This window comes from Nomascus leucogenys, chromosome 21 (assembly GCF_006542625.1).
Source record: "Nomascus leucogenys isolate Asia chromosome 21, Asia_NLE_v1, whole genome shotgun sequence".
NCBI classification, from domain to species: domain Eukaryota; kingdom Metazoa; phylum Chordata; class Mammalia; order Primates; family Hylobatidae; genus Nomascus; species Nomascus leucogenys.
Genome location: NC_044401.1, coordinates 51,166,440 through 51,193,396, shown reverse-complemented (window position 1 = coordinate 51,193,396; position 26,957 = coordinate 51,166,440). Strand labels below are relative to the sequence as shown.

Sequence of the window (26,957 nt, the reverse complement as noted above, 5' to 3'; positions counted from 1 at the left end):
GAGCCCCACTCTTAAGTACTGTGGTTCTACCTTTCACAAAACCTAAAGATAAAGAACCTCTGGGCTTGGAAAGGAAATAGGGACCCAGGGAGACAATCTACAGCTGGCCTTAAAGGAAGAGAGACTCCAGGAAAGGAATAGTGGTAACTTTCGAAATACAAATGGAATTGAGTTTAATTACTTGAGTTTGTGGCTCTTGGAGGCTTCTTCAGTTCCCTGTGTAAACTTGATGGTCTCTATCCTAAATGGCCCCAACTTTCTGTTTGTTTTGTGCCTCTCAGTTATACATGTTTGCTTTTGTTAGTGTGCCCTGCTTAGCAGTTCCCCACATGGCTGACAAGTGACTTTTATTTTGATGTGAGCAGGCGAACCATGTAACATGTTGTTAGAAGTAAACTTGAGTTCTGAACAAGGTCCCAGAAAGTGCACCTTTCAATAAAACGAATGAACTTTGGAGCTTGGATTGAATATCTTAGCTGCAACATTTATTGATTGAGCCCACAGGCACTAAACACATTTAAGTTCTGGATAGGTTAGAAATGGGCAGGGTGTTGCTCTACTTACTTTCTCTCTGTGACATGTGGTTTACTGTGTGCCTTTAGAAGACTGCAATGCCATTATCTTACCAGTAAACAAAGGATTTTATCTTCTTTACTGTATTTTTCTTGTCACATTGTTATAGGTGAAATTGAAGGATGTCTATTGATAAATGATGAAGATGAATCTGCTGTTTTTCATAATTAAATACTATAAATGATGTGACTGCCTTAGATAACAAGTGGGGTGGAGACTTTAAAAATAATTTCAAGTGATTTGAAGTAAATTTATTTTTGGCCATATAAGCACTTTTATATTTTTATCAGGTCAATTAAGTAATCATTGGAAATGACTTGTGAAGAAACAGTATATTAGTACAGTAGGATTACTTTTTATTTGCGTGTAAAAGTTTGTGGTGTAAGTATCAAATGCCTTAGTTGTAATTGAGCAATTTGCATATTGTTAAGCCTTTATCATTTTTGTAATTTGATTTTTAAATTTCTTGGTTCTGTGCCCTCCCACTGTAGGCTTATGATCAACATTTAAATATGATCTTGGGAGATGTGGAAGAAACTGTGACTACTATAGAAATTGATGAAGAAACATATGAAGAGATATATAAAGTAAGTCATACAATTCTATTCATTGCTTTGCAAATATCAGCTGTTCTCTCTTGAACAGCTTAACCCATATGTATGGGAAGCCTGTCATGTTTTGACACCTACTTATGGACTCAGTAGAGCACAGCAATTAAAAGCAAGGTTCTGGCATCTGACAGACCTGGTTGCCAGTGCTGGCTTGACCACTTCCTACTTGGGCTACCTTGGGCAAGGGAATTAAGTTAGCTGACTTCTCGTTGGTAAGCAGGAATACTACCACTTACTTCATAGGGTTCCCAGATTCAGTGAGATACAACAATGCAAGGTGGCTATGTATAGTAGTGTGTAACAGTAATAGTGGACAGTGTTCTTTCATTTTCTATGGATTTGATCTATTAATACTTAATTTATTAGAAACTGAAACTGAAAAATTTTTTAAATATTTATTCATTAAAAAAACCTGGCCAGGCGTCGTGGCTCACACCTGTAATCCTAGCACTTTGGGAGGCCGAGGCGGGTGGATCACCTGAGGTCAGGAGTTCGAGACCAGCCTGACCAATATGGTGAAGCCCCGTCTCTACTAAAAATACAAAAAATTAGCCGGGTGTGGTGGCATATACCTATAATCCCAGCTACTTGGGAGGCTGAGGGAGGAGAACTGCTTGATCCTTGGAGGCGGAGGTTGCAGTGAGCTGAGATTGTGCCATTGCACTCCAGCCTGGTCAACAAGAGTGAAACGCTGTCTCAAAAAAAAAAAAAGGCCGGGCGCAGTGGCTCACGCCTGTAATCCCAGCACTTCGGGAGGCTGAAGCGGGTGGATCACCTGAGGTCAGGAGTTCGAGACCACCCTGGCCAACGTGGCAAAGCCCTGTCTCTACTAAAAATACAAAATATTAGCTGGCCGTGGCGGCAGGCACCTGCAATCCCAGCTACTCGGGAGGCTGAGGCAGGAGAATCACTTGAACCCGGGAGGTAGAGGTTGCGGTAAGCTGAGATAGTGCTACTGTACTCCTTCCTGGGGGACAGAGTAAGACTCTGTCTCAAAAAACAACAACAAAAAAAACACCTATCACGTGTTACTGTAAGTAACATTTTTATGAACAATAACTATTTTCTAAAACAAAATGTTTAATGAGGAATGTCTTTGTTTTACATTTTTGCAAATCTCTTTAATGCCCCGCTTAATCGATGACAGCTAGAAGATTCTCATAACTTTTTTCTGCGTTAAATCTATCATGTGATGTTGTTGTAATTGAAGCAAATCTGACCACACAGATAGGTAGTTGGAAAGGAAGGAGTATGTTTTGTGGATGTTCCACCTTTGATACTACACCCAAACTGAACAAGTGGTAGTCAGTCAAAGATTATTTGCCATCTGGAATCTGAAACGGTAACAGTAAACTTTTCGTACTCTTTTTAGGTGAAAATTCATTAATCTGCCTTGCACTTCAAATGGATCTTTTACTCATGCATGATTTGGTTACATCAGGCACTGGTTCTTTAGAAAATAGTAGTTCACTGAGCTATGCAGATTCATTTTATTTGTTCAATGTTTAAAAAAAAACATTTATTAGTATCACCAATGATCTTGTCAGAAAGGTCTTTTTTTTTAAAGACAGAGTCTCACTGTGTCACCCAGGCTGGAGTGCAATGGCGATCTCAGCTCATTGCAGCCTCCGCCTCCCAGGTTCAAGCAATTCTCGTGCCTCAGCCTCCCAAGTAGCCGGGATTACAGGCATGTGCTACCACGCCCAGCTAATGTTTGTGTTTTTAGTAAAGACGGGTTTCACCATGTTGGCCAGGCTGGTCTCAAACTCCTGGCCTCCCAAAGTGCTGGAATTACAGGTGTGAGCCACTGTGCCAGGCCGTAGCAGAAAGGTCTTTTAAGATTTGGGAAGACAGTTTCTGACCCTGCCAGGGCATAGTGGTTAAAATGTGGGCTCAGAGTACAAGACTACATGGATTCAAATCTTGATTCCATTGCTTACCATCTTTTTAATTGAGCCAGCTCACCTAACCTGTCTGTGGATATACTTCCTTGTCTGTAAAATGGGAATAATAATAGGACCCACTTCATACAACTGTGGAGGATTCATTGAGGGCTACATGAAAAGCCTTCAGATTAGTGACAGGCATGTTGTAACTGTTAAACTCTTAGCCTTCATTGGATTTTGTAGTTCTGCTTTATCCTGGCTTTCCTCCTCTCTCTGACCACACCTGACTCTTTGCTAGTGTTCTTTCTCCTTCTAAGTGTAAACATTTAGCATTTTTTTCTTTTTTTTAATTTTTACTTATTTATTTATGTATTTTTGCTGGCTTATTTCTCCAAGAAAGAATAGCATTTTTTAAAATCTGCGTTTTTTTCCCCTTTAGGAATTTCATTTAGTAACTGTTGTTTGGTGGTTGTTATTGTTTTCTTAACATGGGCACAATCATAAGTACCAATTCTAAGATGCACTTTTTCTTAAATTTTAGCATCTCAAAAATCTGATTGCATCTTACAGGTGATGTGATAAAAAAAGAATTGTGTCATAGTTTAATTGGCAAAATTTATCCTTTTTTAGCTCAACTAAGCTTACAAATGATATCTTAAATGTGATAAAATATGGAATATGTGGCTTTAATATTCTGTTTATTCATGTAACATTATTACCATAAGAATTTTACCATGAGAATAGACTCTTCATAAACATTTTGATGCTCTTGTCTTGAATTCTGCTTGTGACAGAAATGACTCTTCAGCTGTGGTGTCTATTACAGAAAGGGGAACACTGCCACTTACTCCATGTTTGCAGTGAACTAACAGTAGGGTCCACCTCTGTCATCCCTAGTAGTCTGCTCCAAGTGCGGTTCCTCCTGAAACTGTTTGAAGGTGCTATGTGTCTGTGCATGGGTGCATTTCTCTGGGTGGAGTGTCTATAACAGAGTCTCAGTAGTTACTGACCTCCATTAAGATTAATTGCTGCCTTGAAAGGCTATTGGGGCTGGTTAGCTCCTGAACGCTGCATGCTGCGTGCACGTGGCCTCTCTTGTGCCTAGAGTTGCAGCTGCAGAACAGTAAGCAAAGTCTGTTTAATGAGTTCTTTTTCACATTGCCATGATGTATTGGGTAAAACATTTAAAATTGAATCTTTGGATGACTGAGAATACTTTAGTGTGTAAATGTGTATTAACTATAAACATAGAAAGGAAAGACAGTGATATTATGGAGAGTGTCTGCATCTGGTTCAGTGCCACGGAGAACAACTACTTCACTCTCCTGTGCGTTCGTTACTCCTCTCCAAGATGGGAAACCAGACTAAATGGTTTCTTACCTTGGCCCATTTTACATTTTGCTCTCTCTCTCATCTATTGAAATAACTAATGAACATCAACGTTACCACCAAAACAGTGTGGGGGACCCATAAACCATCAGGTTGTTGGGTTTTTTTTTTTCCCCTATAACTTACATAATTGACTTCTAAATAATTAATTTGACTGCTGACTTATAAATGGGAAGATGGAAAGCAGTCAGTCTTACTCTTCTGATTCTTGTCCTCCATAATTGGAGTTTCCATTTTACAGATTGTGAACAGTTTGTGTTATTTGACCCAGCCTACTTTTTCGGCTGTCCATCATGTGTACTACCTTCCTTCACCAAACACCTCGTAGTTTGGCTCACCAGACAGTTTCTTTTGGGGACGTTGTGCCCTTTTGTAACTAAGCCCTCTGCTCCCTCTGCTTGCCCGAAGGCCTTCTACAACATCAGATGGCTCTTCTAGACCTTTCTGTAGATTAGCACTGTAATAATAGAACTGTCCGCAGCTGTGAAAATTTCTATCTATGCTGTCATTACAGGAGCTATGAGCCACGTATGGCTATTCAGCACTTGAAATGGATGCTGGTGTGACAAGGAACTGAACATTTAATTTTATTTAATTTTAATTTAATGAGCCACGTGTGACTAGTGGCACTCGTATTAGGGCAGCTCTAGACCTGCTCCCTCATACAGAACTAACTCTTTATGGTCCATGCTGAGACCATATGGTCCATGTCACCATATAGTACTTAACACATATTTCTTTTCTTACTCATTTTAAATTGCTTCCATTTTAATTTAACTTTTTGAGTAGATACTAGACTCACACAGTCTTAAAATTACAAAATGCAGAAAGGAACACAGTATAGTAAAATGTCTTCCACTCCAGCCTCTGTTCATCATCTTTACACCCCACCCCTAGACATAAGCACTATTACTGGTTTCTTGAGAATCTTCTCGTGTCTTTATGCATATGCTAATGAATGTTAATTATTCTCCCTTCCCCTGTTTTTTTTTTTTTATCACAGTGCTCTTTCCCTTTCATATATAGCTTCCTTGTGCTTTCATTTTTAGCTTTATGGTACTTCATTGTATAGATGTACCATAATTTAACTATTTTCCTGTTGATGGACAGATAGTCATTTCCAATATTTTGCTAGTAAAACCTATTCTGCTGTAAATAATTTTATCTTTATCTTTTTTTTAAAAATTATACTTTAAGTTCTGGATTACATGTGCGTAACGTGCAGTTTTGTTACCTAGGTATACACGTGCCCTGGTGGTTTGCTGCACCCATCAACCCGTCACCTACATTAAGTATTTCTCCTAATGTTATCCCTCCCCTAGCCTCCCAGCCCCCGACAGGCCCTGGTGTGTGATGTTCCCCTCCCTGTGTCCATGTGTTCTCATTGTTCAACTCCCACTTATAAGTGAGAACATGGGGTGTTTGGTTTTCTGATCTTGTGATATTTTGCCGAGAATGATGGTTTCCAGCTTCACCCATGTCCCTGCAAAGGACATGAACTCCTCCTTTTTTATAGCTGCACAGTATTCCATGGTATATATGTGCCACATTGTCTTAATCCAGTCTGTCATTGATGGACATTTGGGTTGGTTCCAAGTCTTTGCCATTGTGAATAGTGCTGCAATAAACATACATATGTATGTGTCTTTATAGTAGCATGATTTATAATCCTTTGGGTATATGCCCAGTAATGGGATTCCTGGGTCAAGTAGTATTTCCAGTTCTAGATCCTTGAGGAATCACCACACTGTCTTCCACAATGGTTGAACTAATTTACACTCCCACCAACAGTGTAAAAGCATTCCAGTTTTTCCACAACCTCTCCAGCATCTGTTGTTTCCTGTCTTTTTAATGATCGCCATTCTAACTGGCATGAGATGGTATCTCATTGTGGCTTTGATTTGCATTTCTCTAATGACAGTGATGATGAGCTTTTTTTCATGTCTTTTGGCTGCATAAATGTCTTCTTTTGAGAAGTGTCTCTTCATATCCTTTGCCCATTTTTTGATGGGGTTGTTTTTTTTCTTGTAGATTTGTTTAAGTTCTTTGTAGATTCTGGATATTAGCCTTTTGTCAGATGGATGGATTGCAAAAATTTTCTCCCTTTCTGTAGGTTGCCTGTTCACTCTGATGATAGTTTCTTTTGCTGTGCAAAAGAAGCTGTTTAGTTTAATTAGATCCCATTTGTCAATTTTGGCTTTTGTTACCATCGCTTTTGGTGTTTTAGACATGAAGTCTTTGCCCATGCCTATGTCCTGAATGGTATTGCCCAGGTTTTCTTCTAGGATTTTTATGGTCCTAGGTCTTACATTTAAGTCTTTGATCCATCTTGAGTTGATTTTTGTAAAAGGTGTAAGGAAGGGATCCAGTTTCAGTTTTCTGCATATGGCTAGCCAGTTTTCCCAACACCATTTATTAAATAGGGAACCTTTTCCCCATTGCTTGTGTGTGTCAGATTTGCCAAAGATCAGGTGGTTGTGGCTGTGTGGTGTTATTTCTGAGGCCTCCGTTTTGTTCCATTGGTCTATATATCTGTTTTGGTACCAGTACCATGCTGTTTTGGTTACTGTAGCCTTGTAGTATAGTTTGAAGTCAAGTAGTGTGATGCCTCCAGCTTTGTTCTTCTTGCCCAGGATTGCCTTGGCTATGCGGGCTCTTTTTGGTTCCATATGAAGTTTAAAGTAGTTTTTTTCAATTCTGTGAAGAAAGTCAGTGGTAGGTTGATGAGGATAGCATTAAATCTACAAATTACTTTGGGCAGTATGGCCATTTTCATGATATTGATTCTTCCTATCCATGAGCATGGAATCTTTTTCCATTTGTTTGTGTCCTGTCTTAGTTCCTTGAGCAGTGGTTTGTAATTCTCCTTGAAGAGGTTCTTCACATCCCTTATAAGTTGTATTCCTAGGTAGTTTATTCTCTTAGTAGCAATTGTGAATGGGAGTGCACTCATAATTGGGCTCTCTGTTTGTCTGTTATTTGTGTATAGGAATGCTTGTGATTTTTGCACATTGATTTTGTATCCCGAGACTTTGCTGAAGTTGCTTATCAGCTTAAGGAGGTTTTGGGCTGAGACGATGGGGTTTTCTAAATATACAATCATGTCATCTGCAAACAGAAAATTTGACTTCCTCTCTTCCTATTTGAATACCCTTTATTGCTTTCTCTTGCCTGATTGCCCTGGCCAGAACTTCCAATACTATGTTGAATAGGAGTGGTGAGAGGGCATCCCTGTCTTGTGCCAGTTTTCAGAGGGAATGTTTCCAGGTTTTGCCCATTCAGTGTGATATTGGCTGCAGGTTTGTCATAAATAGCTTTTATTATTTTGAGATGTGTTTCATCGATACCTAGTTTATTGAGAGTTTTTAGCATGAAGGGGTGTTGAATTTTATCAAAGGCCTTTTCTGCATCTATTGACATAATCATGTGGTTTTTGTGATTGGTCCTGTTTATGTGATGGGTTACATTGATTTGCGTATGTTGAACCAACGTTGCATCCCAACGATGAACTGACTTGATCGTGGTGGATCAGCTTTTTGATGTGCTGCTGGATTCAATTTGCCAGTATTTTATTGAGGATTTTTGCATCAGTGTTCATCAGGGATATTGTCCTGAAATTTTCTTTTTTTGTTGTGTCTCTGCCAGATTTTGGTATCAGGATGATGCTGGCCTCATAAAATGAGTTAGGGAGGATTCCCACTTTTTCTATTGTTTGTAATAGTTTCAGAAGGAATGGTGCCAGCTTCTCTTTGTACCTCTGGTAGAATTCAGCTGTGAATCTCTCTGGTCCTGGGCTTTTTTTGGTTGGTAGGCTATTAATTACTGCCTCAATTTCAGAATTTGTTATTGGTCTATTCAGGAATTTGACTTCTTCCTGGCTTAGACTTGGGAGAGTGTATGTGTCCAGGAATTTATCCATTTCTTCTAGATTTCCTAGTTTATTTGCGTAGAGATGTTTATATTATTCTCTGATGGTAGTTTGTATTTCTGTGGGATCAGTGGTGACATCCCCTGTATCATTTTTTATTGCATCTATTTGATTCTTCTCTCTTTTCTTCTTTGTTAGTCTGGCTAGCGGTCTATTTTGTTGATTTTTTTCAAAAAACCATCTCCTGGATTCATTGATTATTTTTTCAGGGTTTTTCGTGTCTCTGTCTCCTTCAGTTCTGCTCTGATCTTAGTTATTTCATGTCTTCTTCTAGCTTTTGATTTGTTTGCTGTTGCTTCTCTAGTTCTTTTAATTTTGATGTTAAAGTGTCAATTTTAGATCTTTCCTGCTTTCTCTTGTGGGCATTTAGTGCTATAAATTTCCCTCTAAACAATGCTTTAAATGTGTCCCAGAGATTCTGGTATGTTGTGTCTTCATTCTCATTGGTTTCAAAGACCATCTTTATTTCTGCCTTCATTTTGTTATTTACCCAGTAGTCATTCAGGAGCGGGTTGTTCAGTTTCCATGTATTTGTGTGGTTTTGAGTGAGTTTCTTAATCCTGAGTTCTAATTTGATTGCAATGTGATCTGAGAGACAGTTTGTTATGATTTCTGTTATTTTACATTTGCTGAGGAGTGTTTTACTTCCAATTATGTGATCAATTTTAGAATAAGTGTGATGTGGTGCTGAGAAGAATGTGTATTATGTTGGTTTGGGGTGGAGAGTTCTGTAGAGGTCTATTAGGTCCACTTGGTCCAGAGCTGAGTTCAAATCCTGAATATCCTTGTTAATTTTCTGTCTCGTTGATCTGTCTGATATTGACAGTGGGGTGTTAAAGTCTCCCGCTATTATTGTGTGGGAGTCTAAGTCTCTTTGTAGGTCTCTAAGAACTTGTTTTATGAATCTGGGTGCTCCTGTATTGTGTGCATATATATTTAGGATAGTCAGCTCTTCTTGCTGCATTGTTCCCTTTACCATGTAATGCCCTTCTTTGTCTCTTTTGATCTTTGTTTGTTTAAAGTCTGTTTTATCAGAGATTAGAATTGCAACTCCTGCTTTTTTTGCTTTCCATTCACTTGGTAAATATTCCTCCATCCCTTTATTTTGTGTCTATGTGTGTGTTTGCATGTGAGATGGGTCTCCTGAATACAGCACACTGATGGGTCTTGACTCCTTATCCAGTTTGCCAGTCTGTTTCTTTTAATTGGGGGCATTTAGCCCGTTTACATTTAAGGTTAATATTGTTACGTGTGAATTTGATCCTGCCATTATGATGCCAGCTGGTTGTTTTGCCCATTAGTTAATGCAGTTTCTTCATAGTGTAAATGTTATTTACAATGTGGTATGTTTTTGCAGTGGTTGGTACTGGTTATTCCTTTCCATGTTTAGTGCTTCTTTCAGGAGCTCTTGTAAGGCAGGCCTGGTGATGACGAAATCCCTCAGCATTTGCTTGTCTGTAAAGGATTTTATTTCTCCTTCACTTATGAAGCTTAGTTTGGCTGGTTATGAAATTCTGGGTTGAAAATTCTTTTCTTCAAGAACATTGAATATCGGCCCCCACTCTCTTCTGGCTTGTAGGGTTTCTGCAGAGAGATCCGCTGTTAGTCTGATGGGTTTCCCTTTGTGGGTAACCGGACCTTTCTGTCTGGCTTAACGTTTTTTCCTTCATTTCAACCTTGGTGAATCTGACGATTATGTGTCTTGGGGTTGCTCTTCTTGAGGAGTATCTTTGTGGTGTTCTCTGTATTTCCTGAATTTGAATGTTGGCCTGTCTTACTAGGTTGGAGAAGTTCTCCTGGATAATATCCTGAAGAGTGTTTTCCAACTTGGTTCCATTCTCCCCGTCACTTTCAGGTACACCAATCAAATGTAGATTTGTTCTTTTCACATAGTCCCATATTTCTTGGAGGCTTTGTTCGTTCCTTTTATTCTTTTTTCTCTAATCTTGTCTTCTCTCTTTATTTCATTAAGTTGATCTTCAATCACTGATGTCCTTTCTTCCACTTGATTGATTCAGCTATTGATACTTGTTTATTCTTCACGAAGTTCTTGTGCTATGTTTTTCAGCTCCATCAGGCCATTTATGTTCTTCTTACATTTGTTATTCTAGTTAGCAATTTGACTAACCTTTTTTCAAGGTTCTTAGCTTCCTTGCATTGGGTTACAACATGCTCATTTAGCTTGGAGTTGTTTGTTATTACCCACCTTCTGAAGCCTACTTTTGCCAGTTCGTCAGACTCATTCTCCAGCTTTCTTCCCTTGCTGGCGAGGAGTTGTGATCCTTTGGAGGAGGAGAGGCGTTCTTGTTTTTGGTATTTTCAGCCTTTTTGTGCTGGTTTTTCCCCCGTGTTTGTGGATTTATCTACCTCTAGTCTTTGATGTTGGTGACTTTCAGATGGGGTCTTTGAGTAGATATGCTAATCCTTTTTAGCACATCTGTGTTTGTTTCTTTCCTTCTAACAGTCAGGCCCCTCTGCTGCCAGTCTGCTGGAGTTTCCTGACCCTGTTTGCCTGGATATCACCAGCGGAGGCTGCAGAGCAGCAGAGATTGCTGCCTGTTTTTTCCTCTGGAAGCTTCAACCCAGAGGGGCACCTGCCAGATGCCAGCCAGAGCTCTCCTGTATGAGGTGTCTGTCGGCCCAAACTGGGAGCCAACAGTCAGTATACACAGGGGTCAGGGACCCACTTGAGGAGGCAGACTGACCCTTAGCAGATCTCGAACGCTGTGCTGGGAGGTCCGCTGCTCTCTTCAGAGCCATCAGGCAGAGACATTTAAGTCTGCTATAAGCCCCTGACTGGGGCTGCTGCCTTTTTTACAGAGATGCCCTGTCCAGAGAGGAGAAATCTCAATTTTATCTTTTTCTTATGTGGGAGTATATCTGCAGAATAAATTCATACTTTCTCTCTTTTTATTTCTAGAATGGGGATTCTAGGAGGACAGTCCATGTCTTATTCATCTCTGTGTGCCTACTGCCTATCATAGTACCTGACACATAATGGGCACTCTAAATGTTTGTGTGAATGGACTTCAGATTTCATTGCAGGTTGACTCAATAGTTTTTAAACAGAAGATTCTATTTCATTGCAAGGACTGCAGATCCAAGCCTTGTCACCTATCGGACACACATGCACACTTAAAAAAAAAAATTCTGGGTGAAATTCATCACCAGTACTAGAAAAATTTAATACTTTTCTCTGATACTGAGTTTATAGCATCCTTTTTTTTTTTTAACCTAGAGCACTTAAGTTTACACACTGAACTCCTTGTACTAGAGTCTCCTTTCTCAGGAATTATTTATCTGTAGCCAGATCTCCTGCCTGGGTGTTATGACCAGACAGCCCAGGGGAGATTCCTCACACGTGGGTTGTTGAAAGTATACTCTTGTGGGCATATTAGTTCATGTTGGCTAGACTGTGGTAACAGGTACCCCCTAAACATGTACTGGCTCAGCAGAGTCACAGATGTGCAGTGGTTCTGCGCTGCTGGAATTTGTTTCTCAACTGACATAATTATTCTAGGTAGGTTTCCTCCACGCAGTCATTCAGGAACCCAGACTCCTTGTGTCTTGTGGCTCCACCAACCCCTAAGTCTTTTGTGGTCGTTTCACATCCAGCCAGTGGGAGCAAAAAGGAGTGGAGGAGTGTACATGAGAAGTTTATGAATCAGCCTGGAGGTACTACACCTCTTCTTAAATTTTTTAGGCTAGAACTCAGGGATATGACCCTAGCCAACTGTAAGGGAGCCTGGGAAATATAGTAGAATTGTGTGCCCAGGAAGGAAGAAGGAATTTTTATGAACAGCTAGCAGTTTCTGCCATAGTCTGCCCACCCTGGCAACCAGTATCTATATATACCTGTGAGCAAAGGGTTTTAAAAAAAAAAATTATTTATGGAAAAATGACCATGGGTTAACTTACCAGTTCATTTTCCCTAGAAACAGATAAAATTGAAATGTCAGCTGTGTTAATAAAAAATATTGCTGTATTTTAAAAAGAGGCCCCTGGTTTGTAAACTGCATCTGAACTGAGAGAACTGTGAATGAGCTCTGAATACTGTTAGGAGCCCATAGCAATGGTCTTCCCTGAGAGCAGTGCACCCTTGGAGTGTTCCCCCTCGGTGACTGTGAAGCCACATTTATGGAACTGTTGTAAAAGATACTGGTTCTGGTGTGGAGCTTGGTGCAGTTAAGCCAGGGTGGCTCCTGCACCCATCTGCTAACTAAGCAGTCATTTGGGTAGCTAGAGAAGAATCCTTGGAATGCCGTAAAGACTTCTGAGACACTTGCCACTGCCCAGCTGGCATGTGCTGTGTTTCCTTTGTATAAAGCTGTGTGCCCTTGGCTAACTTGAGCTTTGTGAGTTTTTTTTTTTTTTTTTTTCTTTGAGACGGAGTCTCACTCTGTCACCCAGGCTGGAGTGCAGTGGCACAATCTTGGCTCACTGCAAGCTCCGCCTCCCAGGTTCATGCCATTCTCCTGCCTCAGCCTCCCAAGTAGCTGGGACTACAGGCACCCGCCACCACACCCAGCTAATCTTTTTTGATATTTTTAGTAGAGACGGGGTTTCACCATGTTAGCCAGGATGATCTCGATCTCCTGACCTCGTGATCTGCCCACCTCAGCCTCCTGAAGTGCCGGACTACAGGTGTGAGCCACTGCGCCCGGCCGAGCTTTGTGAGTTTGATGACCAAGTTGCTGCAGAGATCAACAATAGTGGGTGTTGCAGAATCCTACTTCCCAGACAGAACACATCTCTACCCCCAAAGGATGCAAGCAGGATATCCAGCTCAGGGTGCAGGACTGCCACGTGACTTTCGGTTCTCTCTGTCAGACCACATGTGGTCACTTGTACAGAGACCTATCCCCAAAGAAGATGAATAATTTACCCCTCCCACATTCATGATAAACACAGCAGGGACAGGATATCCACCACCACAAAAACTCTCTTCCCAGAGAAGGAAGGAATGAGAAACTTAAGACAGTTACTGGTCCCTAACAGTGGTGAATCCCACTGGGAAGGCATGAATGCTCCCTGTCCTGGTAGCAGCAGAAATCCCTCAATTAGATCAAATATGTCCCATCCAATGTTTGGAACTTATACTAAATTTAACTGTGCGTGCTACATCTTTATTTGCAAAATCTGGCAACCCTAAATGGGGTCTGCAGAGCTTTCAGGGCCAACTTCTATTATGCTGGAAGACTCAAATAGTCAGAGGGTTTTTTTTGGCCAGGCTTATGGTTTCTTTGGCAATGCAATTTCTTTAAAAACTTAGAACATAGGTTTCTGAGCTGTTTACATCCAAACGATTCAAAGGGTCAGTAACCTAAGCTCTTCCCTAGGCATAGTTTATAGGACTGCTTTATTTCTTCAGTTTCTCACCCCTGTTCTGCTTTCTGAAATTAATGTTGACTACTTTGAGGCCATTTGCTACAAAAGTTTGGGTGGAAAGACAGCACCCTTAATCTGATCTTTGCCTCAGGGCTGAGTTTGTTTACCTGGGAGATTTTATTGGGCCTTGTTTCTCAAAGCCTTTTTTCACACTTATTTCTGTAACTTGGGGTCTAAAAGCCAATGGCTTTTCTAACCCTGTGAATCCTGTTTCTTTTCATCTCTGCTTTAAAACCAACTAGTGCTTGCCTGAGCTTTTCCATTTCTTCTACTGCCCTGCTAAATGCATTAGGCTAACAGCAACACCTACTAACATTTGGCTTTTCCAGCCTCTTCTCCCAGAGCTCGTAAGTTTAGGAGCCCCTTGGGCTACATTCCAAGTTTTATCTAATATTTTGCCAATGCATAATATTAGGATTTCGAACATTCATGTGTTTCTCTACTGCCCAAGGCCTTACCACTAAGCTCATGCTTCAAGGAATCCATTCCATATATGTGACCACAGTAGCACACAGAAGTAACACATAATGGCTCAGCAAACTAGAAGTTGATTTGATCTCTTGCCCATATGACAGCCCTGGTGGGGTTTAGGTCTGCACAATAGGTTTCTTCCAGGTGGTAAGTCAAGGACCCAGGCTTCTCCTATCAGTGGCTCTGCCATCCCCTGAGCTCTCGCCATTATCTTAGTTCATTTAGTGTTAGAGGAACGACCGCAGAGGGGCATTCTGGGTCAGTCTGGATATAGTCCTGTCATTTCTGTTTACTTGTCATTGGTTAAAGCAATCTGATGGCTACATCTGGTTGCAAGGAAGAATAAGAAACATAGTCCAGCTGTGTGCCCAGGAAGAGGAGAGTGAGTTTTAATGGGTAGCTCAGTCTCTGCCACAATTGTCGAAAGGAAGCAGTTGATAGATTGGTTCCTGATGCTACCAAGGGAAGTGATCAGGTTTTTTAATCCAATTTTTTTGTGTCATGATGAATCCATTTTTTAACATTTCTGTCACAGACAATAAGCAGTAATACACAATTGTATAAATATGTCCTTTTTTTTTCTCTTCTAGTCAACAAAACGGAATATTCCAATGCTCTTTGTCCGGGGAGATGGCGTTGTCCTGGTTGCCCCTCCACTGAGAGTTGGCTGAAACAAAGAATTTGTCCTGTATGGAAAAAGGGAGACTTTGTACAGTCGCCTCTCTAAAAGTACAAAACATTCACAAGAGAAACCTGCATACATTTTGATATTAAGAAATAATTCCGAGGATTCTTCCACTCCTGAAATGAGTTGTTTTGCAGATAACTCACAACTTCTTAAGCTAAATGGTATTTTCATTTTTCTCAAGCTCTTCCAATAAATACGACCCCCAAGATGCAGAACTCTTTCAGGACTTGTTTTGCTCCATTATTCTCACAGATATTTTACTGATTTTTTTTTTCTTTAAATTGGTGTTTCCTGGTAGATTTTTTTAGTGCGGTCTTCTGTCTTGTGAATTATTTAAAGTGAGCACATGTCTTACCTTCACTTAGCACACATTTGCAGTGTACCTACTGTGTTTGAGGCACCAGGTTTGAGTGCTGGGGACCAGAATTTTATCAAAATGCTTTCTGGGCCAGACACAGTAGCTCATACCTGTAATCCCAGCACTTTGGGAGGCCAAGGCGGGTGGATCACCTGAGGTCAGGCGTATGAGACCAGCCTGGCCAACATAGTGAAACCGTGTCTCTACTGAAAATATAAAAATTAGCCAGGCGTGGTGGCGCATACTTGTAATCCCAGCTACTCAGGAGGCTGAGGCAGTAGACGCTTGAACCCAGGAGGCAGAGGTTGCAGTGAGCCAAGATCACACCATTGCACTTCAACCTGGTCAACAGAGCTAGACTCCGTGTCAAAAAAAAAAAAAGTTTTCTGCCCTCAAGTCTTCTGGGGAGGCAGATGTTTAAACCAACAATTGCAGGCAGTAAGATTAGTGCTGATAGAATCATGCACATGCAGGATGCCATAGAAGCATGGGGAAGAGCACCCAAATATGGGAGAAAGGGGCAGAGGGACCTTGTAAACATTAACCCTGCAATAGAAGACAGAGCAAAGCATGATTTCTCTTTTCTGTGGCCTGATTTAATTCTAAGGTCAGACGTTCAGCTTGATCATAACCTGCTTATAATTATGACTCAAACCATTTTTCCACTCTTGGGTCATCGGCCATTAATGATGAGGGGTCTCAAACAACATGTCTCAGTGACACAGTAAAGCAGAAATTGGCTAAAAGCAAAGCTATTTTTATTTCTAGATTCAGTCAACACATAATGCTTAAAACCTAAAGAGGAAAGTAAAAGCGTGTTACAATCGCTCAAACTTTATCAAGACAGGACTTAGAACGTGACATCCTCCGCTATGGTCATTCCATTTTGAAATGTAGAAAATCCAACTTGTGGATGGTTTGTCTGTAAATGAGCTGAATGTGGGTGGGTGTTCATTATCAAGCACGATATGCTCACAAATGCACAGTACTTTAAGCCTTGTGCAAGAAAGATGCTTTCAGTAAACATATTTAAAAGGTTTTATTTTCCTTACTAATGGTACATGTCCCTGCAAGTTCATGGAGAAGAGAAAAACAAGTGTGGGCGAGCTGATGGAGGCTTCATCTTAGGTGAGGAGGCAAGAGAGACTCCCTTCACTTGTGCCATCCCCACACTTTGTCCTTAAGCTGTAGTGGTCCCAGGAGATAACCCGTTTACAGCAGCCCAGTCACTATTGAAAAATGAACTCCCTCCTGCAGAATGTTAGAAGAAACAACCTCAAAGACCTCAAGCCACCTGTGGTCATTAGTACGTGGCAGCAAGATTGAACCTGCCTGCCTCCTACCTGTGTGAGCCTGTGGTGTGGGTGTGGTGCCAAGGCCCTGGCTCTGGGCAGTCTGTTGGCTCCTGCTGTTCACTATGGCGTGGGGTGACAGGCCATCTGGCCTTGCTCTGCCAGTCTGCAGTTCTGCCAGCACTGCATTCATTTTTAGTGGTTTCTGATAGTCACACTGAATTCCTGGACACTTTCTTCTCTTCATTCTTAGTTATCTTTCTCCTTTTTCTCCTGGAAGTGATGGTTTACACTAAAACTTTTGGCTGTGAGGACTTGATTATACACATTTCTAAAACCCATGAACCTTAATATCTGACACCGTTACTCTCATATGCACACACAACTAAAACATACCAACCCACTTCATTTCCTAGCTGCTAAGATACAAGGGGAGGGACAATAAAAGGTTAACTGCAGAATAGCCACCTATGTGTTAGGAAATGGAGGGAGGGGAGGCAATGTGTGAGTACTTTTAGAGCTAGGACTCAATCCACAACAGAGATAGCTCAAGCAGGGCCCTGCCATGGTCCACATTGAGGTTTCCTCTGCAGGAGTGCTGTCCACTGAGGGGTTATGCTGTGAGGGCCCCTGGGAGCCACGCCTTGGACTTCTGAGTCTGCAGAGCACTCGGCTCCAGCCAGCTGGATGGCCAGTGGTCACTGGAGCTGGTGACTCGTGGTTTCTGCAATGAGGTGTCAGATTAGCCTAAGGGAAGCCTCTTCGGCAAGTATCATGCCTGGATCCTGGTCTTGGTTGTTTTATGAGAGGCTGATATGAATTGCCCTTGCCTCCCACAAAGAAAAATGGACAAAATATGGGACCACATCTTTGAGATGAAATGTGCCCAAAATGAAAAGTAACTTGAGTATCCCAAGTTAAACTTAATCATTAGCTACAAATGGACGAATTTCAAATTTCAAATAGTGATTTTTGAAGATTTGTACAAACTAGAGTACTATCCCTCTTCACACCAAGAGGCAGAAAGTGGTTTCACACACCCTTTTATTTAATCAGCTAAACTGGGTGCGGTGACGCACACCTGTAAACTCAACCACTAAGGAGACTGAGGCGGGAGGATTACTTGAGCCCAGGAGTTCAAGATCAGCCTGGGCAACATAACAAGACCCTGTCTCAAATAATACTTAGCTATTGCCCATATTGCTTTTAGCCTGCTGCCAGGAAGGGAGAAACGTTCCATTGTTTGAACAGATGTTAGGTGTGAGTAATGCTCAGCTGTGTTCAATGTAGAAAATTAATAAAAGTTCCAGGAGTCATCCTGGCTAGATCAAGAAGCACAGTTGATGTTTCTCTGTCACTCAGCTCTGCTGAACTACGTGGATTTCATTCGTGGGCAAGCTCTTCCCTGTAGTGAATGCAGACTTCCAGCCTACCTGCCCTCCAGCTAAAGTGGTCTCATCCTCCTTGCTTGGTCCCTGTGCCTATCTGTGGGCTGGTTTTTACGGCCATGAGAATGTGGGGCTCTGATTGGCCAGGCCTCAGTCACACGCCCATTCCTGGAACTAAGAGCAAGGTTATCCCCACCTGAACCGTATGGTCTGAGTGTAGAAGGAGGGGTCGTTCTCTAAAGGAAACCAGAGGGAAGGGGAAATGGAGCTGGACACAATGCCTATTACACAGGAAAACTTTTAGTCTGCCCCAACTTACAGAAAAATAAATCCCTTTGGTACTTTGCTATTAGTAACAAGTTTCTTGGAACACACCTCAGACTGACACCATAGTGTCAGACTTTAAGCTATTGCTCTGGAATCCAGGAGGTTCTGGAGCAACCTGTGTGGGGATCAGTGTGGGTGGAGCTCAGATTTGTTGGCTGACTGGGCCTGATGGTAGCCGAGTCCTCTTGAGGGGTCTAGGTAGGAGATCTGCAACACAAGAGGGCTGTTAAGCTGGGGGTAGGTATCAGGGGGTCCTCAGAGCTTCTGGGGAGGGCAGGCTAGTTGAACAGAGTGGACTGAAGAACACTAAGCCCCACGAGACAAATTGCTGCTTACAGGCAGAGACCATATTCACAACCCCTGGCACAGGGCCTGGCCAAGAATTTGTCTTCAATAAATGTTGAATGAATATTTAAATGACAAGAAGACTAGTGCAACAGGACTTTGTGATCAGCACTGTGGATGGAAGGTTCAAATGGGAGTTTGAAAGAAGGTGAACTTTGCACGTTGTTTTCCAGACACTTGTGGTTTCCTTTCCACAATTGGACAATGATCCCCAGTTTTTTACCCTCGTGGCCATCCTCCCCATTACCATTTACCTGAAAGTGTCAGTATTTGCCAACTCCAGATACCTAACTAGTTATTAATTTACATAGAAAACTAATACCAAGAAATGAGGAAGATAAGGCCAAATGCTTTAAATTCCTTTTAGATTCATTGCCCAATTTTAATAAACCAGAGCATGTTGGTTCTTATTTTCTTGGCTGCTTCTAGAAATGTCTGGATGTGGAGGCAGCATGCCCCATTGCAGTTTCTGATATTGATTACTCCAGAGGAATGTTTTCTTGGTGCTCGTCCCACCCACCTGCAATGCTCCAGGGATCTGGGCTCTGAGTGTTGACACAAGCCCCAGAGTGACCCTTAGTGAGGTGAAAAACTGAACATACAGGGTCTAGCAGTGCAGCGGGGTCAGAGAAACCTGGCTGTGAGTCCCTGCTGTGTCACGTACCAGCTAGACAAATAGCTTATGTCCTAAGGTCAGTTGTAAGGGCTGGAAAGTGGCCCTAGGAGCAGGCTAGGGTGGTGCTGGGATGTTACTGCCAAATCACTGACACCAGGGTCAGAGGCACAGAGGTGGAAGGGGCACTGGGAGGCCACTCCTTCAGCTTATTCCAACTGTCCCTGCTCTTTTCCTCCCCAGATAGTTTTCAGGAGAATAGTGAATTTGAAATAACTTGATTTGTTCCATTGAAAGTTATTTTCAGATGTCCGCTATGTGCCAGGATCTGTCCACAGAGGCTTGAGCAAGACCAACTATGTGCACGATGCTAAGAGCTAGGAAAGACCTGAAGTGGGTGAGGAGATGGGAGGTGACATGGTGTTGTGGAGGGTGAGGAGGGACGGGGCTCAGAAGAGGTCTGTCTCAGCAGAGAACGTTTGAGTGGACATCTGAACAGCAGGAGGGAACAGGCCCTGAGGGGATTTGACAAAACAGCATTATTCCAGAAACTGGAGGCTATGCAGAGGCTCTGAGATGAGGCTTTTCCTGGTGGAGGGTGGGCAAGGAGGCCAGTCAGCAGGGGAAGAGTGGGCCAAAAGTCTGAGACCTCGGAAGTCCAGGCGTCATTCAGCACCTTCGTTTCACAGAAGGGGATGAAGAGCCCAAGACAGTGAAATAGACTTGCCTGAGGCCACCGCGAGTTCAGGCTAATCTAGTTCTAAGCCTAAATAAGGGCCACTGTGTGCCCCAGCTCCAGTGGTGCCGCTCGTGCTGTAGCCTCTGGAGCCGTGCAGTGTGCTGCTCCTGCAGCTACACAGTCTCCTTCTTCCGATCACAGGCCAACATTTCACCGTCCTTTCCCTTTTCGAAGGAAAGGGTCTTCTGAGTTCGCGGGCGCTATGGGGACCCTGCGCAAGCTGGTATTCAGGAAGGGGAAGACTGTGCTTTCTTTCCCTTGGCCAGGCCTCGTGGGAGGAGCACAGAGTTGGAAATCACACCCATCAGACAGCTCGATCACCGTGTACTCTGTGACTTTTGGCGAGCTCCTCGCCCATTCTGGGCTTCCATTCCTCACACGAAGGGAAATTGCAGGAAGTTGTTTTTACTCCTAAACCTGCATGTCTTAGTTGCCAACACCAGGTGGTGCTGTGCTCTTTTGCTTTTCCACTTCAGTCCTTGCTTTGCAATCAACATGAGCTAATACTGGCCAGCAAGCTCTGAAATCCAGTTTGTGGAACTCCAACCCTACAATAGCTACATAATATGTAGGCCCCAGGGAGAAAGTTGTAAGGGAAAATACCATTCCCGTGGTGCCCATATCCTGCTGAACTGAGATCACCAACAAAGCCGCACTCTAGGTGAGATGGGTTTTGCTGCACTGGCTCTGTGCACGTGGCTGAATGATGGGTGGACAGAGCTTTCTTTGGGGCCTGAGGCCAGATTCTGCCATCCTGTTGAGCAGATCCCTTTTCCTGCTCTTAGCCTTGGAGTCCTCATCTATACAGTGTCCTTTGAGCTTGAACAATGTGAGTTTCAGGAAAAGGGCTCGATCACTCTGCTATTGCTATTGATTAAAAGAGCCTAGGTTTGGAGTTCTTGGTAGCAGTATCTGAAAGCCGACATTGGTGTGTGCTAGGAAAAGCCTACAGATTTGGAGTGAAAAAATCATGCATGTGAACCCTAGCACTGCTGCTTCCCAGCTGAATAACAGACTCCAGCTCTCTGACCCTTAGTTTCCTCCTCTGTAAATGGGGATAGTGACAGTGCCCACCTCAGGAAGAAGGGCTGAGGATGAAAAGATGTCCATCAAGGATGGAGCTCAGGTCCTGCCATGGAGTTGGAGCTCAGGACATCTTTGATTCCCTTAATTGGGCCAGCAGCTCTAAATAAGATACTTCTTATCTCCTCCTGAATGCCTTTCTGAAAAGACCACCTGTAAATATTTACCTGTCTTTATAACAAGGATCCAAGCTGTTCTTCATTAATCCATAGTTTGTGCCTTGCTGAGTCTACTACAACATGTTTAAAAAAATTTTTTTTTTTCTCTTTTTTTTTTTTTGAGACGGAGTCTCGCTCTGTCGCCCAGGCTGGAGTGCAGTGGCGCCATCTCCGCCCATTGCAAACTCCGCCTCCCAGGTTCATGCCATTCTCCTGCCTCAGCCTCCCGAGTAGCTGGGACTACAGGCGCCCGCCACCACGCCCGGCTAATTTTTTTTTTGTATTTTTAGTAGAGATGGGGTTTCACTGTGTTAGCCAGGACGGTCTCGATCTCCTGACCTCATGATCCACCCACCTCGGCCTCCCAAAGTGCTGGGATTACAGGCGTGAGCCACTGCGCCCGGCCTTAAAAAATTTTTTCATCGATCTCTCCTTGCATTGTTTTTCCTGTATGACTTTTCCAGGCTGAGTTCTGCTAGAAACTGGGTTGGCTAACAGCTGGTCATGATAAGGGTTTGGGAATCAGATGAGGGAACAGGGGAGCCTCCCCTTTGCAGGGTCCTCTGCCCTCCTGCTCTGTGGTTCTCAGCAATGTTTTTCTCAGTTCAGCTTCAAGGTAGAAGAGAAATGGATGAAACCAGCTCCATGAACAAGGTCACCCCGACAATATCACGAGACAATGACGTCACTGTCAGCTTCCGCTCAGGAAAAACCTGGGACTTGAATAACCAAGGGAAAGGGCAGGTCATCCTCATGCCAGGTTGACAGAGCTTGTTACAGACCTCCCTGCCAGTTATCGGGCTTGGGAGTGTGGCTAAAAATGACCCAGGGACCACACCTGCCTCTGGTCAGTTGCCGCCGGCAGCCTTACCACCCTCATATGCTCAGAACAACGGAATATCACCAATGGGGTGTTTTATTTCCCCTTTCCTAGAAGAAAGGTTACCAACTGCCAGAATCAAAATAGAACATGAACCGTGTCACTGGAATCCTGTCCAATCCAAGCACACTGATATTGTGCAATGCCCTTTGGGAGATAAAGCAGATAAGCAAAATCTCCAAGCTATTATCACACCATTGGACCTGGCATTGCAGAAGGCCTCTAGCCGGCCTCTTCTAGGCTTGTCATATTTCTGCAACACTGTGTCGAGTGCTTTTTGTGCTCTAGAAGAACACTGTTTCATAGATGAAACCAGGCACAAAGCCTCACAGAAAGAATTATTTTGTTAAAGTGAATAGTTGTCCCCAACTTTTTCCATTTCCCAAGCTCAAAGGTTTATACATTCTTTCTTTTTTTAAGGCTTGGCTTAAATTCTTTATTATTATTATTATTATTATTATTATTATTATTATTATTATTATTTTGAGATGAAGTCTCCCTCGTATCCCCCAGGCTGGAGTGCAATGGTGTGATCTCGGCTCACTGCTGCAACCTCCGCCTCCCAGGTTCAAGCGATTCTCCTGCCTCAGCCTCCCAAGTAGCTGGGATTACAGGTGCCTGCCGTCACACCTGGCTAATTTTTGGGTTTTTTTGTTTGTTTTTTTGTTTGTTTTTTTGAGACAGAGTCTTGCTCTCTCACTCAGGCTGGAGTGCAGTGGCCTAATCTCAGCTCACTGCAACCTCCGCCTGCCAGGTTCAAAGAATTCTCCTGCCTCAGCCTCCCAAGTAGCTGGGACTACAGGCGTGTGCCACCAGGCCCAGCTGATTTTTTTTTTTTTTTTGTATTTTTAGTAGAGGTGGGTTTCTCCATGCTGGCCAGGCTGGTCTCAAACTCCTGACCTCGTGATCCACCCACCTCAGCCTCCCAAAGTGCTGGGATTACAGGTGTGAGCCACTGTGCCCTGCCGAATTCTTTATTATTCTTAATGGTACAACATAGTTTTCCATATGGTAATGAAATACCCATGCTGACTTTCCTGAAGAACAAGGAAAAATGAACAAATCGGAGAATTCAGTGCTTGGCAGGCTTGTCTTCATATGCATGATGAATATCAGCCTTTCCTGAAGCTTTAAAATTCTCTTGGTCTAAGTTACTTTTCCTCGAAGGATCATTCCTGCCCCTTGACATCTTTGAGAATTGCTCAACATGTAAATGATGTGCATCAATTGATCATCTTACATTTTAGCTTCTTTATACTATCAGCATATTTTTTTCTGTCACTTTCGTGTTAGTGAAGTATAGTAGATATTTGTAAAAGTATCGTGACTATTTTTTAATTTTTATTTTTTATTATAGTAAAAAATGCATAACAAAATTTACCATCTTAACCATTTTATAAGTGTGCAGTTCAGTACTGTTAAGTATATTCACAGTTGTGCAACGTATGTGAAGTTTTCTTAAAGCAAAGCACTCCTGAATGCCCCTCATCCACAAGTCCTTCTCCCATGATGTAATACTTTATTACTGTGCCTAAATTTACCCTTCAAGGGTTTCAAAGCCTTGGACAGTAACTCTGAACAAAATCCATGGGCAAGATTTAAAGTATGGGGAGCACTTAGAGAAGGCTGTGAAGCTATTTCATCCTTTACTCATCACAAGCCAAACTGCTTTGGGTAGAAAGCGCTTGACTGACAGGAGGAGAGCTGGCCTTGAAACTGCTGGATGAAGGCCCTGGTGAAGGCCTTCAGATCACATCACTCTGTGTAAAGCCCTCTGGTGGCCTGTCTCACCAGAGTAACAACCACAATCCTGACCCATCTCACCACCTCCTGATTCAATCCGCCCTGGCCTCTCTGGCTTCAACTCCTGTCCAGCCACACTGGCCTCCTTGCCATTCCTTGAAAATATCGAGCTCATTTCTTCTTAAAGGCCTTTGCATTTGCTCCTGCCTCTTCCTGGAACACTCTTTTCAAATCATGTTGAGCAACAGAACCACTCATGGAGATCATAAAACTCTCAATGCCTAGGCCACATCTTACACCAGTTAAATTATCTCTGGGGCCTTAATGATCCATTTTTAAAACAAAAACGGAAACAAAACCTCCCCAAGAATTCCAATGTGTAGTCACTTTTAGGAACCAGTGTCCTAGATCTTGTGGTTCCCAAGGTGTCGTCTCAGATCAGCAAGAACAGCATCACCTGGGAACTTGTTAGAAATGCAGATTCTCAGGTCCTAGCCCAAGGTTATTGAATTGGAAACTTTGGGAGTAGGGCCCAGGAATATGTATTTTACCAAGCCCTCCAGGTGACTCCCATGCACACCAACTTTTGAGAACCACTGTCCTACATCCTTGGTGCTCAAGATGAGCCTTGTGGACCAGTATCATCTGCATGCCCTGGAAGCTTGTGAGACAGGCAGAGTCTCCAATGCACCCCTGTGGGCAGATCTGACCCAGTGAATGAGGATCTGCATTTCACCAATATTCCTAGTCACTCATATGCACATCAGAGTTCAAGAAGCTTTCTAGCTCTGTCCCCAGAGAGGTCCTGGAAGTGGTAACACACCTGGTGGCAGGAGCCCACCCAGCCCCCAGATCTTGGGTTCTAAATATCTTTTAACACCAAAAGAACCAGGCTCATTGGAGAAAGGGCTGATTCCAGGGCTGGGGCAGGGAAAGTACCAGATGAGCCCAAAATATCTTACTGTGCCAGAAGGCAAGGAAATACCTGAAGAATGGTGAGGCTGTGTAAAAAGACACAGAACCCAGTCTGAAGGGCTCTCATTGGTCAAATCCGAGATGGTCTGATAGCAGTGGATTATAACCTAGTGAATAAAATAAAAAGCCATGAGTTCATAGTTATGTAAAGAAATATATGATTATATAAATAAATGGGTAGGGCCAGGCATGGTGGCTCACGCCTGAAATCCCAGCACTTTGGGAGGCTGAGGGTGGAGGATCGCTTGAGCCCAGGAGTTTGAGACCAGCCTGGGCAACATAGCGTGATACTGTCTCTACAAAAAATCAAAAAATTAGCTGGGCTTGGTGGTGCGCTTGTAGTCCCAGCTACTCAGGAGGCTGAGGTGGGAGGATCCCTTGAGTCCAGGAGGTCAAGGCTGCAGGGTACTGTGATTGCACCACTGCCCTCCAACTTGGATGACAGAGCAAGATACTGTGTCAAAAAAATAAAAATAAATAAATAAATAAAGTAAATGGGGGAGAAGGAAAAGCTCTTCCTTACAGTACAATGGCAACTAATAAGTTGTAGAAGATGGAGTATGCTAAAACTAATGAGGATCAGAGCACTTACATTCTAAAAGTGCCTCCCCACAAATTACTCATTCATTAAAAAGGGAGAAAAGGCAATTTTTTAGTGGAGAAACCTGGAGGAGACTACCTAAACCAATCAACCAACGTTAACGTCCCCAACGTAGGGACAAACAGCACCACGTGCCTCCTGCTGTGATGCACTGAGGGGGACACAACATCACTTCTGTGGTGTTCCTGCCACAACGGTGTCACCTGAAACTAATCCTCAGGAAATATCAGCAGACCCAAATGAAAGGACGTCTCACAGAATAACTGGCCTGCACTCTTTAAAAAATGTCAGGGTCAAGAAAGACAAAGAATGGCTAAGGAACTGTTCCAGACTAAAGAAAACTAAAGAAACATGAGGACTCAGTGTAATATATGACCCTTGGCCTGGAAAAATATGTGCAATTTAAAAAGGTTATTGTTGGAGCAATTGATACCATTTAACCATGCGTTGTAGATTAGATATGGACTGTGGTTATGTAAGCGAATGTTCTTATTCTTAGGCAGTACACACTGAAGTACAGGGTGAAAGGGCAGTATGTTCACACTGTGCACTCTCAAATAGTTCTGTGAAAATGTGTGTGTGTGTGTGTGTGTGTATGTGTGTGATGTGTATATTGTATACTTAGAGAGAGGACAGAGAATGAGGCAAAACGTAAACAATTAGCGAATTGAGAAGATGAGATTTCCTTGTACTATGCTTGGAATTTTTCTGTACGTCTGAAATTATGTCAAAATAAAAGTCATGTCCCCGCTTCCTACAAAAAAGACCAGTGAGAGCAAACACCCAAAAGGCAGTGTTCTAGAACACTCTTGCCCCTGAGTTTGGTATGACTCTCTCCATCTGGTCATTCAGGTCCACTTTTATATCCTATGCCTCCTCTACAGAGAGGCCACACCTAGTCCCCATGCAGTGTACCCCCCCATTCCCAACCCCCCTCCATTACACTCCCCTGTGTTCTTGCTCGCCATAGCACTTTGTTAGTATGTGACACTAGTCTTGTTTATATATTTGTCTACTCATTTACTGTCTCCTCCCACTAGAATGTAAGCTTCATAAGCATGGAGACTCTTTCTGTCTTGATAGTCCCCTCTATGTGAAATGAATGAATGCACAAATGAACAGATCTACAGATCTGAGGCTCCGTTTGCTCATCTGCAGAACAAGGGGCTCTTCGGTGCAACATCTAGATTCTTTCCCCATGCTGACACTGAAGGAAGGCGTCTGGCAATGGAAGAGCTACTGTGTCATGCACATCTAAAACACTCTAGGCTTTTATTTACAATTTCTCATTTAATCCTCACCATGATCCACCAATAGCGGTAAGAATATTCTTATTCCGTTCCTTCACGTAGCAGAAATGTGCTGAATGCCTGTTATCTGCTAGGCGCTTAAGAAGACAGTGCTGAGCACCACAGGCACAGCCCCACCCCCACGGAGCCTGCCGGTGAGCAGGACTGACTGAGAAAACCGAGACTCAGAAAGCTTGCCCAACTTGCTGAAGTTATGCAGCAAGGACATGGC

The 26,957-nt window shown here is 42.8% G+C and overlaps 1 protein-coding gene across 4 annotated transcripts in view; it reads left to right on the top strand.

Moving 5' to 3' along the window:
- The window catches only part of LSM3 (LSM3 homolog, U6 small nuclear RNA and mRNA degradation associated), a 52,416-nt gene that overhangs the window by 4,069 nt on the left and 21,390 nt on the right, over positions 1-26,957 (top strand). For 3 of the 4 annotated variants that reach the window (XM_030801627.1, XM_030801626.1, XM_030801628.1), the window contains one exon: positions 1,065-1,160. In XM_030801627.1, the coding sequence (XP_030657487.1) occupies positions 1,065-1,160 (96 nt within the window). Of the gene's footprint in view, positions 1-1,064; positions 1,161-14,836; positions 15,158-26,957 lie in introns of those variants that run through there. The other variant, XM_003265015.4, reaches the window with a different exon arrangement.